The sequence below is a fragment of the Entelurus aequoreus genome, linkage group LG04 (assembly GCF_033978785.1).
Source record: "Entelurus aequoreus isolate RoL-2023_Sb linkage group LG04, RoL_Eaeq_v1.1, whole genome shotgun sequence".
In the NCBI taxonomy this organism is placed as follows: Eukaryota; Metazoa; Chordata; class Actinopteri; order Syngnathiformes; family Syngnathidae; genus Entelurus; species Entelurus aequoreus.
The window spans coordinates 38,876,839-38,893,149 of NC_084734.1; the positions used below are offsets into that span (position 1 = coordinate 38,876,839).

General features: G+C 40.6%; 2 protein-coding genes across 3 annotated transcripts in view; one reads left to right on the forward strand and one right to left on the reverse strand.

Annotated features, from left to right (window-relative positions):
• Positions 1 to 1,713: 1,713 nt before the first annotated feature.
• On the reverse strand, positions 1,714 to 4,837 carry LOC133648594 (zinc metalloproteinase nas-15-like). Of its 2 annotated transcripts, XM_062044836.1 has the most exons (12): positions 4,701 to 4,837; positions 4,576 to 4,632; positions 4,458 to 4,496; positions 3,904 to 3,945; positions 3,787 to 3,825; positions 3,672 to 3,718; positions 3,525 to 3,600; positions 3,339 to 3,453; positions 3,040 to 3,212; positions 2,741 to 2,822; positions 1,984 to 2,105; positions 1,714 to 1,885 (listed from the first exon to the last, which is right to left on the reverse strand). In XM_062044836.1, the coding sequence occupies exons 1-12, from the start codon at positions 4,777 to 4,779 to the stop codon at positions 1,845 to 1,847; spliced, it is 912 nt and encodes a 303-aa protein (XP_061900820.1). In that variant the 5' UTR covers positions 4,780 to 4,837; the 3' UTR covers positions 1,714 to 1,844. The 2 variants fall into 2 exon arrangements, with proteins under 2 accessions (XP_061900820.1, XP_061900821.1); XM_062044837.1 differs by lacking the exon at positions 4,458 to 4,496.
• Positions 4,838 to 6,264: 1,427 nt separating this feature from the next.
• The window catches only part of igf2r (insulin-like growth factor 2 receptor), a 54,749-nt gene continuing 44,702 nt past the window's right edge, over positions 6,265 to 16,311 (forward strand). Inside the window, exons 1-3 of the mRNA XM_062044801.1 lie at positions 6,265 to 6,502; positions 10,310 to 10,449; positions 12,713 to 12,831. Coding sequence (XP_061900785.1) covers positions 6,369 to 6,502; positions 10,310 to 10,449; positions 12,713 to 12,831 — 393 coding nt within the window. The 5' untranslated portion in view covers positions 6,265 to 6,368. The remainder of the gene's footprint in view (positions 6,503 to 10,309; positions 10,450 to 12,712; positions 12,832 to 16,311) is intronic.

Consider the following 16,311-nt stretch of genomic DNA (forward strand, 5'->3'; position numbering starts at 1 on the left):
CACCAAGTAGTTTACATGCTTGGTCATGTTTTTTGATGATTTCTTTATTTCAATGATCGGCTTCTTCTCAGCACTGTCATCACACTCACTTTCTTCCTATCCATTGTTGGAAAAAACAGTTACAGTACGTCGATCTCTAGCTATAATGCTATTGCTTGCAAGTTAGGATGTTTGGTCGGATCTCACATAGTTCACTGCGACATTTGCTATACCAACTAGCGGTGGAGAGGCTTGTAACATGAATAATAAATCAGCTTTATTTTGGGTTATGTTCTTTTAAGGTACATTTGCGGTATTAGGCTAAAAATCAAACCATATATTTACCTTAAACACCCAATGTAAGATATACAGTATGTACAGTCGTGGTCAAAAGTCACACTTGTGAAGGACATAATGTCATGGCTGTCTTGAGTTTCCAATAATTTCTACAACTCTTATTTTTGTGTGATAGAGTGATTGGAGCACATACTTGTTGGTCACAAAAAACATTCATGAAGTTTGGTTCTTTTATGAATTTGTTATGGGTCTACTGAAAATATGACCAAATCTGCTGGGTCAAAAGTATACATACAGCAATGTTAATATTTGGTTACATGTCCCTTGGCAAGTTTCACTGCAATAAGGCGCTTTTGGTAGCCATCCTTCTGGTTAAATTTTTGAGCACTCCTCTCGCAGTTCAGCTAGATTTGTTGGTTTTCTGACATGGACTTGTTTCTTCAGCAATCTCAATTTTTGTTTCATGTGACATCACATGGACAAAGGTAAGACATTCTGGAGGAGAGTTCTGTGGTCGGATGAAACAATAATTGAGCTGTTTGGCCACAATACCCAGCAATATATTTGGAGGAGAAAAGGTGAGGTCTGTAATCCCAGGAACACCATTCCTACCACCAAGCATGATGGTGGTAGTATTATGCTCTGGGCCTGTTTTGCTGCCAATGGAACTGGTGCTTTACAGAGAGTAAATGGGACAATGAAAAAGGAGGATTACCTCCAAATTCTTCAAGAAACCTAAAATCATCAGCCCGGACGTTGGGTCTTGGGCACAGTTGGCTGTTCAAACAGAAAAATGACCCCAAACACATGTCAAAAGTGGTAAAGGAATGGCTAAATCAGGCTAGAATTAAGGTTTTAGAATGGCCTTCCAAAAGTCCAGACTTAAACACCATTGAGAACATGTGGACAATGCTGAAGAAACAAGTCCATGTCAGAAAACCAACACATTTAGCTGAACTGCACAAATTTTGTGGTCAAAAATTCAACCAGAAGCTTGCCAGAAGCTCCTTATTGCAGTGAAACTTGCAAAGGGACATGTAATCAAATATTAACATTACTGTATGTATACTTTTGACCCAGCAGATTGTCACATTTTCAGTAGACCCATAATAAATTCATATAAAAACCAAACTTCATGTTTTTTGTGACTAAGTATATGCTCCAATCACTATCACAAAACAATAAGGGTTGTAGAAATTATTGGAAACTCAAGACAGCCATGACATTATGTTCTTTACAAGTGTCTGTAAACTTTTGACCACGACTGTATGTCAGACATTTGACAATATTGTAAAAAACATGTTTGTGGCATATCCCACTTCACTTTCCTTTATGCACAAATGAGTCTGATCTGTTTGGGTGAAAAAGGACAGCCTTCATTATAAAGTCTTTTTTTTTTTTTAAAGATATGTTGGCTTAATACTGACTAAATGAGACTTCATTTTGTAGGTTTATTTTAAGACTGCATTGATTGAGTACAATATGTATATTCTTTATTTTGCAACAAGTTCATACAATGTCAAAAAAGCAAAACAAGATCTCTGGTGATTGATTGCTGCATGAAGTCTTCAAAATGCATCAAGGTTTGCCCGGTAGTTTATCCTTTCCTCTGCAAGTACAAGATGGACATACTGAATAAAAAAAAATACCAGCGACACCTTCCATGCACACTGTAAATATACAGTATATGTAAATAGAGGCGGTTACCACAGCGGTAGAGCGTGTTGAGCCTCAGAGCGTCCAGCTTGCTGAGGTGAGTCCTCTGACCTAAGTGGACGGCACTTTGCTTGGGCAACAGTGTCGGGCCTCTACCTGAACTGAAGAAATATCTAACAGGGAAAAAAAAAAAGAGAATGACTGACTAATGCAAAGGTGTCTAAAGTGTAGCCTTGCACTCCATAATCTTGCAATACTCCTTACACAACAGTTTTACATATTACAATGAACCTCATGGGAAAATTATAGAAAATGTTTTCAAAATCGACCAAGCATATTCTATAAAACAGATACAATGTAAGTCTGATTTTCAAATGAGGGAAACAATTTCCCAGCGTGCTTTACTTTAGCCTATAGTATGCAAAATAGTTGCTAAGCCATTTCAGTACATTTGTTCTAAAGCCTCGGACAATGGTCGGAGATAGTTTCTAGAAAAAAGTTCAGAAGTTAAAAGTTTAGGTTATTAATTTCCAAATAAAAATAAATAATTTCAAAATGCGGCTTCTATATTAGTGTTTGACACATTTTAGTATTTAAGCCTAAACCTTTGTTAAACATGACACATTCTTCCCGTTTTGGCTAGAAGGCATTTCTGAATTGCAGTGAATTGGAATTCTGAATTCCAATTCAAAATCTTGTGGGGTGGACAAAATTCATCAAATCAATTGACATTTTTCAAATTCAGAATTTTACACAAGCCGAGAACAATTAGCTACTTCAGCATTAAGCAAACTTTGGTATTGCTTACTTCCCGTAGTGCATAATAGACCCAACATCGTATGGAAGGCCAAATGTTCTCCCCTTTTTAATCTTGAAGTATTTTTTCTTTCCTGCAAAAAAGAACATGATTCATCTTGTGGTTCAAACTCAGGACATCCTTTTTCATGAGTACAGTATCTGCTATTCACAAGGGTTACCGTGAATACACTGAAATTTACTGTATGATCCAGATGAGTTCTGGCTTTGCGGCACGATGCCAGAAGTTGGCGCTGACACATTTAAGTTGAGGATGCATAACCATGTTTGACTTTAAAAAAATGGACCCACTTGGCTCGATGTTCTCCCACTGCACAGTGATGTGCTCGTCGCGGTCCTTGCGGGTGTGTTCGTGGTGCAGACCCAACGCGTGCATGACCTCATGGCACAGATTCCCCACGCTGCACGACTCTGAGAAAAACAACTTCTGTTCTCCTCCTCTGCACCCGACAAATGATGCACACCTGCTTGGACACAAGTGAGCGTTTACGATCTGCAGCTGGATCGTCTGTTCTCAGGTTTCCACCCTGAGGCAGACATAGTAGCACCTAATTGGTACAAAGACTCAAAAGTGTGCTCAGCAACATCACCCTCTGCCTTTCTTGAACCTGATGTAGCTCATCTCATTACTGTGCTCCTTGAAGTGAATACAGGTAACATCAGAAATCATCTTAAGGGCACTGAGGATGTCCGCCTTTCGATACTCTGCAAGAGAAAAAAGCTTAACAGCTGTAATGCGCTCTAAAAAGCTCTAAACAGATTTGAGATAGACCCACTCAGCGCACGACTGATGACATAAGGCATTGTGGCATCCCGCCACACACGTTTCACTGCGTTTCTGTCCTCCTGGGGCTTTAACACACACATTGAATTGAGTAGATCGGAACCTTTTGCACATCCAACCAGATGAAATGACGTCTTACCTGCATCAAAATGTCTCCTTCTTGGACCCTCATGTCATCATTGAGACCTGTGCCATGCGGTCCAGTTTACAAATGACAAACTTGTTTGTCCATAGTACAAAGTCACCACTTATACCTTCTACAGTTTCTGCACTTTGTTGCTCTTTCAGTGGATCTACAACATAGGGTTTCAATCACAATTTTACAGAGACACTTCAAAGTGATGTAGTAAAAAAACAACAACTGTGCAAACCTTGGAGAGTTACTGTATTTTGTGTTGCATTCAAAGACATCCCTGAAACGACAAAGGTAAAGATTCTAAGCTAGTTCCTTGATTTTTTTTTAATGGTTAAATTAGGACTGTCAAAAATAACAAGTTAATTCTAAATCTATATCTCTCTACGTCTCTATATATGGAGAGAGATATAGAGAAAGAGTTTGTTATAGTCTGTCATCAGGTCAATGCGTAACTCAGTGTAAAGATGAGTGAATTCAGAGACTCAGACATGCGTGCTCCCTGGCAAATCGCACTTCAAAATAAACCTTAGTGAGACTTTGATAAAACTTAGCAAGTTTTGAGCAAATAAGTTACTTGCATTTGAGTAAAATATTTTTAAAAAAAAGTTCCTGGATGATATTCTAACAATAAAATTGCATTCCTTTCCAAAATGTGGGCTCTTTTCAGGTTATTATGAATTATGCAAGCAAGTAAAAACATGTGATTAAATATGATTAATGCAAGTTCAAGAGTGTGATTAATCTGATTCAAAAAAATTATTTGACAGCACTATCTTTAGCAATACTCACCATCTGGTTGTGACAGCATAGCCTCTGCTGTGAGAGTGCCTAAATAAAACAACTCTTTGCATGACTATTATGCAAATGTAATCGTGCAATAGCCTACAATAAAAACTTTGCAACTGACCTGTGGCAGGGCTAATGGTAACATAGTGGCTCTGATTACCTGCAGGCACAGCACTGACTGAAACACAAATAAATAATCAAGGTAATGAAAAATTTGATTAATTTAATCGAGCAGATTGTTTGTACCTGACAGCATGCACACACAGAGCAGCAGTAACATGTTTGTTCCAGCAGCTTTCCTGACACGGTCACCAGGTGAAGCCATTTTAAGTCATTAGAGCTTTTTCCCCAGTGCATTGTCGCCATGCAATTTTATATATAACTTATAAATTAAATTAGCAATAAAACATATTTGCTGGCTTTAAAATTGTACATGATTTTTTTTATTGTAACACATTTATTTGACAGATGCATGATAAAGACAACTAAAAGAAGAAATTAGGCCAAGTAGTGGCAGCTGCGTCTTATTGTCAACACTAGAGGTCGCTAGAGAGCGGATGAGTGCAGAATTTGACACTTCCTCCTAAACATATGGTGCGTTTTATGCTACTGGGAAATAAGACACGGCCTGTGTTGTTTTTTCGTTGGTGTTTGAAAAAAATCCGATTTGTCTGGAACGCAGCATTGTCAATAACGTCCACTTTAGTAAACACTCATGTTGCGCTTATTTTCAACTTAATTGGTCAATCTTATTGTCCAAAGAGAAACATATTTTATTTGTGGTGATTAATTTGACGCTAAAATGTCAACTGGTGAGCCACATCAGTGTTTTTCAACCACTGTGCCGCGGCACACTAGGTGCCGTGAGATACAGTCTGGTGTGCCGTGGGAGATTATCTAGTTTCACCTATTTGGGTTAAAAATATGTTTTGCAAACCAGTAATTATAGTGTGCAAATGATGTGTTGTTGTTGAGTGTCGGTGCTGTCTAGAGCTCGGCAGAGTAACCGTGTAATACTCTTCCATATCAGTAGGTGGCAGCCGGTAGCTAATTACTTTGTAGATGTCAGAAACAGCGAGAGGCAGTGTACAGGTAAAAAGGTATCTAATGCTTAAACCAAAAATAAACAAAAGGTGAGTGCCCCTAAGAAAAGGTATTGTAAGCTTAGGGAAGGCTATGCAGAACAAAACTAAAACTGAACTGGCTACAAAGTAAACAAAAACAGAATGCTGGACGACAGCAAAGACTTACAGCATGTGGAGCAGACGGCGTCCACAAAGTACATCCGTACATGACATGACAATCAACAATGTCCCCACAAAGAAGGATAAAAACAACTGAAATATTCTTGACTGCTAAAACAAAGTAGATGCGGGAAATATCGCTCAAAGGAAGACATGAAACTGCGACAGGAAAATACCAAAAAAAGAGAAAAAGCCACCAAAATAGGAGCGCAAGACAAGAACTAAAACAGCAAAAAAGTCTAAATAATTCAGGGTGTGATGTGACAAGTGGTGACATCTACTTTGAGACAAGAGCTATATTGATACATATTTGGTTATGGTTTAAAGTCATATTCAACAATTGCGACAACGACTTTTTACTGTCAACTGAGTTTCGTTTTTTAATGATTTCTGCTGGTGGTGTGCCTCCGCATTTTTTCAACGCAAAAAATGTGCCTTGGCTCAAAAAAGGTTGAAAAACACTGAGCCACATGACAAAAACAGTACCTCGTAGTTACCAGAGTGTCCCAATGTCTGTGAAGGCATCGCGGTTCAGCAATATGACAGTCATGTGACGTAGAGTCATGTGGCGCAGTCACTTCCTACCAATTCTATCGAGCGCCGCTACACCCTTCAGTCCTATCATGTCGTCCTAGTGGACTCTTTTACAGAACATCCAGACGAGTCAAGCATGTTTTTACCCAACCGAGGCCGGCATCGCTCGCCCCTCGGGCCGCTGCTTTGCTACGCGGCATATGTGGGATATTTGCTGGTCTGGTCCGGAGCGGCGGCGGCGGGAAGCCTGTGGTACCAGGACCTCTGCAGGTACAAACACACCTCCTGTGCAAACAAACAACCCCAACGTAGCTTTTTATTTCCATCTAATAAGGATGAATTGTATTGTATGAATTAGCCCATTATTAAACGTCATTATTTCAACGGATCATGCGCGCGCCTCTTGACATTCAAAGGTCTCGTGAACATGAGTCAGCCATTGTATTTTTCGGCTTGATAACTTTTTATTTATTAACCTCCTCGAATCCTTTCGGGCGTTGTGACAATGTCTCCGTGTTAACCATCCAACGCTGTTTTTGTGTTTTTATTGTATTTAATGGCAATGAAATGTCATTTATTTAGTAATTCTGTGATCAAGCTAAAGCAGCTAGCTAGCTTAAGCTGTCATGGTATCTTTCATCGACTGTTACCTTTCAAAGTGTTCATGTGCTCTTTTTAGCTGCTCCAGCAAATATTGACACATCATATGATTATAACCTCAACTGTTCCGTGGAAGATCATTATGAATGATTAGAACGTGATAACGCATGCTCGCTGGCATTTATGATATTTAGTAAAAAGTAACTTTACAGTTTTTGTAGTAATTTGTGTTAAGTAACTTTTTTCATATAAAATAATTTATCACAATGAGTGTTTTAAGTGCTTAAAAGTGCTTCTGGGCTTTTAATATATATATATATATATATATATATATATATATATATATATATATATATATATATATATATATATATATATATATATATATATTATGACTTCCTTGTAAACCTTTATTTTGTTTATTTATAAAGAGCTTCACCCTGGACAAGTCGCCATCTCATCACAGGGCCAACACAGATAGACAGACAACATTCACACTCACATTCACACACTAGGGCCAATTTAGTGTTGCCAATCAACCTATCCCCGGGTGCATGTCTTTGGAGGTGGGAGGAAGCCGGAGTACCTGGAGGGAACCCACGCAGTCACAGGGAGAACATGCAAGCTCCACACAGAAAGATCCCAAGCGCAGGATCGAACCTTTTCTTTCTTAAAACAAATGCATTTTCTTGTTTGTCCTTGGATTTTTTATTAATCTATCATAAAAAATAATTGGTCTTTGTTTAAAGTAAAGTATCAGACTGTTTTTGGTAATGTGTCAAAATGAGGATTTACAAAATGCTAATGTGGTTTAGCAAAGGCCCTGGAAAGCTTGAGACATTTCTCTCAACTCACAACATTTGAAATAGAATAATGTTATATTGAAGTAGACTAATGTTATTATTTAACATTAAGGTGGAAGAGGGGTTAGTGCATCTGCCTCACAACACGAAGGTCCTGGGTTTGAGGCAGTGCGGAGTTTGCATGTTCTCCCCGTGACTGCGTGGGTTCCCTCCGGGTAGTCCGGCTTCCTCTCACCTCCAAAGACATGCACCTGGGGATAGGTTGATTGGCAACACTAAAATGGTCCCTAGTGTGTGAATGTGAGTGTGAATGTTGTCTGTCTATTTGTGTTGGCCCTGTGATGAGGTGGCGACTTGTCCAGAGTGTACCCTGCCTACCGCCTGAATGCAGCTGAGATAGGCTCCAGTGACCCCCAGTGACCCCAAAAGGGACAAGCGGTAGAAAATGGATGGATGGATGTAAGGCTGCAGCTAACGATTATTTTTCTATCGATTAATCTATAGATTATTTTTTTCGATTAATCGGTTCATCTATAGATAATTTTTTCGATTAATCTATAGATTGTTTTTCCTTTTACCGATTATCTTTTTATTCAAAATGAAGATGAAAAAATAAATGTAGGCCAGTTTTTTCAAAAGGCATGGCTTTTATTTACCAAAAAAAAGAAGTATGGCCACTCCGTCAACATTGACAACAACATGACTAAATATTCTGTAACAATGTAAACATTTAAAACTTTTAACCTTTAACAAAATTAAAAGTAGCTTATTTGCTTTTTAATGTGCAAATATAAAAGTCAACATCCAGTGCAAATCTTAATATTCTGCAATAGCATAAGCATTTCAAAAGTAAAAGTATTGCTTATTTTGCTTTAAAATGTGCAAAAATAAAGATAAACATCCAATACAAAAAAGTGTAAAACGAAATATTCTGTAACAACAGTGTAAACATTTCAACAAAAGTGAAAGTATTGCTTATTTGCTAAAATGTGCAAAAATAAAGATAAACATCCAATACAAAAAAGTGCCAATCTAAATATTCTGGAGCACTGTAAACATTAAGTATTGCTTTTAAAATGTGCAAAATAAACATCCAGTCCAACACAGTACACAATAACCAATTCTACTCATTCCAGTGAGTGACTAACAGTTGTAATGAAGAAAGGTTAGCATGTCTACATGCTCTGCTTCTTTTCATGTTTACAATATTCCCAGCAGCTGAAAATAGGCGCTCAGAAGGGGTCAATGTGGCTGGAACTGAGAGGTAATTAGCCTTCACCTCAAGCCAGGACTGCGAGTGAGCTGAGCTGCAGTTGAAGTTTCTAGAAGGTCAACGGGCTCATAGTGATGTTATTAGTAGTTGACTGGGAGGTGTTTATTATCATTTGGGGAGAGTCCGCTGCCTGATGCTCACCTGCTAAACACACATCTGCTCGACGCTGAAGCGCTGGCTACATGCGCTCTGAATACGCACTGCTGATTGGCTGGTAACGCTCTGAATACGCACTGCTGATTGGCTGATAATGCTTTGTGTGTACCAATCAGATGGTTGTGTGGGTGGGACAATGCTGCGTGCTGAGACAGAGGCAGAATGAGCAAAGCAGCTTGTTAAGACTTTAGCAGCTAAAGTTAGCTTTAGCTTAGAAACTCGTTCGGTACACCCCCGTACCGAACCGAAAGCCCCGTACCGAAACGGTTCAATACAAAACACGTACCGTTACACCCCTAGCAGATACAAATGACACATTCATGTTTTTGTGTAATGATGACAACGTATGCTCACGCGGACGATTGACTAGTTGATGGTTTTCTTTTCAAATGTTCGTTCATAGCCGTTGTGCTGCTATTATAGGCCATTTACGCTCGACACAGTGTGCATACAACAACATTATTAGGCCGTTTATTGAAATACTTTCACACTTTTGACGACTTTTGGCGTGATTTTTCCCCCTCGCTCGCACCGCTCGCATCGTCTGCTTTGATCGTCTGCTTTGCGATTCGCCATGACGGTAGCGTGACGTAAATATGCGACGCGTCGGCGCACAAAAACGGCGTCGACGTATTTACGTAACCGATGACGTCGACTACGTCGACGCGTCGTTTCAGCCTTAGATGGATGGAATTAAGGTCCCTGGATTATGATGCAACACATACACTGCTGTGAATATTTGTCTTTGGGGTGAAAGTTCAGGATGAACCTTAAATGCACAATAACTTTTATAGGTGGAATTAATGTATTTCTCTAAATTTTTTTGAATGCAATTCAGAAATTTCAAACTTTTTTAACGAACTGTAAGACAAAATTCACAAAGTTGTCTTGTGATCCATGAACGGACCAATAACCTTCCTGGTTCAATTAGAGCTGGTATTTAAACAGCCCGTGTCCTCATGCTCTTGATATTTTGTGTCACCAGCACGTTGATACAGAAACACTGGAAGAATCAAGAAAGGCATACTGTATGAAATGTATTGGTCCATTCATGAATCACACACTTGTTGTGAATTTGGCCGTTTAGCTCCTTGTTAGAGAACAGCAATTTGTGCAAAAAGTATTCAAACATTGAATGGGTGGGCATTTAAAAGTTTAGAAACTGTTTTGTCATTGAGTAGTGCATATTTTCTGTTCAGTGCATGGTCTCTCTCCACCTTCTTGACTTGACTCCTTATTTTGCAGCTACAAATGGGAGGCCATCGACCTGGATAATAAAATAAGCTATACTCTCAAGCTGTGTGATTCTTCCCCATCCACCATGTGCGGTGAAGGCACAGCCGTCTGCGCCCTTGACCTGACCAGCAACATTTACCAATCTGTTGGTAAGTCTTGTTCTATATTCTGCTCCTCGTAATCATCCATCCAGGCTAACATTTTATTGTCTTATGGCATGGATTGCTTTATGCGTGCGACTTCGCCCTCAGGTCTCATGACCGCCACACAGCAGAAGACCGTTTAGTCGCACTGTGGGCCAACAAAAACACACAGAAGGGTTGTATTGTTGTGGGGCCACCGATTAAAGAACAGTCATTTTAACGACATCATTGCAGAATCAGCAAGTCAGTTAAATCACAGGTCATTGAATGGATCAATCAACGAGTAGCAATAAAATGTAGTTTCAAACCTGTTGTTTTACAGAGCTGGAAAACATTTACAAGTTTATTTGTAAGTCTGACGAGATAAGATGAGCCTCATTATGCAGGCAAAGCAGTTGTGCCATCCATGCTGCTTTCAGGTTAGTGGGTCACTGTATTATGTAACATACGTTTTATGATCACAGCAGCAAAATAAACGAGAAACCTCTCATGCGCTCACACAAGCTGATCAGCCTTTGCCGTTTAAAGGTGTCTGTGTTACCCTATAAATTTTGATTTATAGGACGAAAGTTCACTCAAAGGTAGTGACAAGGTCCGCCTGACTGCTATAATGGTGTTGCAAACCTAGTGTCATTAGTTTATGACTCTTACACAGAAGTAGCCACTACAACTCATCCTTTTCTACCAATGTTTTTAAAAAAAAGATAATATTCATTTTTGATTGATAATGCTGTCGGAGAGGCATTCATTTAACATTTTACAATGCATCTGAGAACTGTTTCCAATGTTTTGGTTGCCTTATTTAGCAATATGAGGAAAATGTGGAGTACCGTATTTTTCGGACTATAAGTCGCAGTTTTTTTCATGGTTTGGCCGGGGGTGCGACTTATACTCAGGAGCGACTTATGTGTGAAATTATTAACACATTACCGTAAAATATCAAATGATATTATTTAGCTCATTCACGTAAGAGACTAGACGTATAAGATTTCATCGGATTTAGCGATTAGGAGTGACAGATTGTTTGGTAAACGTATAGCATGTTCTATATGTTATAGTTATTTGAATGATAATATGTTACGCTAACATACCAGGCACGTTCTCAGTTGGTTATTTATGCGTCATATAACGTACACTTACAGTATTCAGCCTGTTGTTCACTATTCTTTATTTATTTTAAATTGCCTTTCAAATGTCTATTCTTGGGGTTCGGTTTTATCAAATAAATTTCCCCCAAAAATGTGACTTATACTCCAGTGCGACTTATATATGTTTTTTTCCTTCTTTATTATGCATTTTCGGCCGGTGCGACTTATACTCCGAAGCGATTTATACTCCGAAAAATACGGTAGTTGATTCTGCAGATTTGTTCCCACTGCCTTTTCACAAGCATGTTGACATGATACATGGCAGCAGGTTGCAGATAGTTAGAAATGTTTTTAAAGGGCAGAGGCTCAGCTGTATGTGAGAGGGTGGATGTTATTTTTTAATATAATTAATCAACATAGGGAGAACAGCATATAATCTGACATCTTTGAGAAGGAAAATAAATAGTGCTACCTGATGGTTTGGAGGATTGTTTCCTTACCCTATATCAGGGGTGTCCAAACTTGACTGGGGGGCCGCAAGCCGACTGCATGCAAAGTGTGTGTGTATATATATATATATGTATATAAATATATTGGCCCTAGTGAATGAATGTGAGTGTGAATGTTGTCTGTCTATCTGTGTTGGTCCTGCGATAAGGTGGCGACTCGTCCAGGGTGTACCCCGCCTTCCGCCCGTGTGCAGCGGGGATCTTTCTGTGTGGAGTTCTCCCCGTGACTGCATGGGTTTCCTCCGGGAACTCCGGCTTCCTCCCACCTCCTCAGACAGGCACCTGGGGATAGGTTGATCGGCAACACTAAATTGGCCCTCGTGTGTCAATGCGTATGTGTTGGCCCTGCGACGAGGTGGCGATTTGTCCAGGGTGTACCTCGCTTTCTGCCCGAGTGCATCTGGGATAGGCTCCAGCACCCCCCACGAACCCAAAAGGCACAAGCGGTAGAAAATTGATGGATGAAAACATGGTTGGTCAGATTGCTTATTCATCTAAACTTGGCCTGCGGGGCTGTAGTTTGGACACCCCTGCTTTTGTACAGATGTACAAGACTTTTTGCTGCACAATGGTCCTTCTTTCCAACTCACATCAACATGTCCTAACTTCCTTTTATTTTCATGTAGCTTCTCACAATAACCTCTGACCGCTCTCTACCCCTCCACCGTACAGGTGAGCTGTCTCTGCAGACGCTGTCAGGTACCGTGCTGGATTACAACAGCACGGTCAAATGTCCTGCGAGTGACAACAACATCCAGACCACCATTGGCTTCCAGTGTGGGAAAACCATGGTGAGCTCCAAGTTGCCTCCATGCTTCTTTTTATGCTTCTAACACACTCCCTTAGACATGTATTGGTGCTGAAATGAGGAGAATATGTGTTAATGAATGTTTATACTGCATGACACTTCCTCAGCATGTGACTAACATGTGCTAGCAGCTTGCGAATTAGCAATAGCCACATGCATTGTCATGGTCAAATAGAAAGTAAGTCAATGAGTTGTACTGGAAAAATTAAGCATCCAGCTAAAATGACATATGTGAATGTGATAAAAACGACCGCTTGTTATGTTTTTGTGACTCTGTCTGTGGCTTGGAGGTTAGCAGGTTGTCGAGAAAGACATTTATCACTTCCTGTCGCGTCACAAACAAGTACTTCTGCGGAATGCTCCACGAGTCAAGTTGAAACATCAGAGGTGCGCTAAAATCCGCACATGCAGAAGTAGACACTTGGTCTGTGGTGGTGATTATCGGCAGCAGTGCACCACAAAGACAACACTGAGAGACTGCAACTGACAAATGTGATAATACACTAACAAGAGGCAGCTGACTTGTGAGAAAAGAAAGTAAAGTTTCTCTGAAGAAGCTAAAGAAAATACATCAACGCCCTGACTCAAGACTCAACATTTAAAGTTAAAGTACCAATGATTGTCACACACACACACACTAGGTGTGGTGAAATTTGTCCTGTGCATTTGACCCATCCCCTTGTTCACCCCCTGGGAGGTGAGAGAGCAGTGGGCAGCAGCTGTGGCCACGCCCGGGAATAATTTTTTGGTGATTTAACCCCCAATTCTAACCCTTGATGCTGAGTGCCAAGCAGGGAGGTAATGGGTCCCATTTTTATAGGCTTTGGTATGACTCGGCCGGGGTTTGAACTCACAACCTACCGATCTCAGGGCGGACACTCTAACCACAAGGCCACTGAGACTAGAACTGGTCTATGTCTTGCTGGTCTAAACTTGGCCTGCATGATGTCTTGTTCCTCTGTCTCATGTTTGTCTCTGGAGTAGAGATCCAAAATATCACTTTCTTTGGGTAAAAATTTTACTTTACACTCTGCTGTTGTAGTATACATAAAACAATGTGTGTACATAATTATTGGGACACCTAAAGGAAGTGGAATTGATCTCCTCATTGATTGATTGATTGAGACTTTTATTAGTAGGTTGCACAGTGAAGTACATATTCCGTACAATTGACCACTAAATGGTAACACCCGAATAAGTTTTTCAACTTGTTTAAGTTGGGGTCCACTTAAATTGATTCATGATACAGATATATACTATCAGATATATACTATCGTCATAATACAGTCATCACACAAGATAATCACATTGAATTATTTACATTATTTACAATCAGGGGTGTGGAGGGGGGGGGGTAGGATATGGACAGCAAGTAGTAGAGAGAGAGAGAGAGAGAGATCAGAAGGCATAAGAAAAATTATCTGCATTTGATTGTTTACATTTGATTATTAGCAATCCGGGGAGGGTGTTAGTTTAGGGTTGTAGCTGCCTGGAGGTGAACTTTTATTGCGGTTTTGAAGGAGGATAGAGATGCCCTTTCTTTTATACCTGTTGGGAGCGCATTCCACATTGATGTGGCATAGAAAGAGAATGAGTTAAGACCTTTGTTAGTTCGGAATCTGGGTTTAACGTGGTTAGTGGAGCTCCCCCTGGTGTGGTGGTTATGGCGGTCATTTACGTTAATGAAGTAGTTTGACATGTACTTCGGTATCAGGGAGGTGTAGTGGATTTTATAGACTAGGCTCAGTGCAAGTTGTTTAACCCTGTCCTCCACCTTGAGCCAGCCCACTTTGGAGAAGTGGGTAGGAGTGAGGTGGGATCTGGGGTGGAGGTCTAGAAGTAATCTGACTAGCTTGTTCTGGGAGGTTTGGAGTTTAGATTTGAGGGTTTTGGAGGTGCTAGGGTACCAGGAGGTGCATGCGTAATCGAAAAAGGGTTGAACGAGAGTTCCCGCCAGAATCCTCATGGTGCTTTTGTTGACCAGAGAGGAGATTCTGCAGAGAAATCTCGTTCGTTGGTTAACCTTTTTGATTACCTTGGTTGCCATTTTATCACAGGAAAGGTTAGCCTCTAGAATGGAACCTAGGTAGGTGACCTCATCTTTCCTGGTGATAACAATGTCACCCACTTTTATAGTGAAGTCATTGACTTTCTTAAGGTAGATGTGGGACCCAAACAGGATGGATTCCGTTTTACCCAAGTGTATGGATAGCTTGTTGTCAGCGAGCCAGGTGCAAGTTCTACAGAGCTCAGCACTGAGGATTTTTTCCACCTGTGACTTGTTTTTGTCGGATACCAGCAGGGCAGTCATCCGCAAACAAAAACAATTCACAGTCGCATGCCGATGACAAGTCGTTTATGTATATTAGGAACAGTAAAGGTCCCAATATACTGCCTTGGGGGACTCCACAGCTCACAGAGCGGGGGGGGGGGGGGGGGGGGGAACGACATGGTGCCATTCACCTCTACCACCTGCTCCCTCCCCTCCAAGTAAGATTGCATCCAGCTCCATGAGGTTTTGTTAAATCCGATTCGTCTGAGCTTATCCAACAGTATAGCGTGGTTAGCGGTGTCAAAGGCCTTCTGAAGGTCCAGCATGACCATGCCGCAGTATTTGCCCGCGTCCACCTCATGTTTGATGTGGTCGGTCAGATAGAGAAGGCATGTGTCAGTGGAGTGGTTAGTTCTGAAGCCGGATTGGAATTTGTACATGAGTTTATTAGTGGCAAGGTAACTATCGACCTGTTCATAAACTATTTTCTCCATTACTTTCGAAATGGAACTGAGAATAGAAACAGGTCGGTAGTTGCCAGGTTCCAATTTGCTTCCTTTTTTAAAGAGGGGAGTTACTCTTGCTATATTAAAATTAAGATTAAGATTAAAGATTAAAGTACCAATGATTGTCACACACACACTAGATGTGGTGAAATTTGTCCTCTGCATTTGACCCATCCCCTTGGGAGCAGTGGGCAGCAGCGGCGCCGCGCCCGGGAATCATTTTGGTGATTTAACCCCCAACTCCAACCCTTGATGCTGAGTGCCAAGCAGGGAGGTAATGGGTCCCAATCTTTTGGTACTTGGCCTTGTGTAATTGATAGGTTTATTATGTGCGTGATGATCGGGGAAATGATGGAGGCAGAGTCCCTGAGGAATCTGGAGGGAATATTATCAAGGCCGGTGGCCTTGTTTGGGTGGAGCGCACTCAGTTTTTTAAACACCTCATCAGCTGTGACCATTTCTAATTTGAAATCATCGTTGGATACTCCTAGCTTTCTGTAGAAGGCTTTAATGTGTTCTACACCAAAGCGACCAGAGTGGTGGGACAGCTTGTTGACAAGAGTTGCGGCTATGCTGGTGAAAAAGGTGTTAAGTCTGCTAGCTACCTCCATTTTGTCTGTAATGAGGGAGTCACCCTCCTTGATGCTGATGTTGGTGAGTCTGGTTTTAAGTTTCTGGCTGCAAC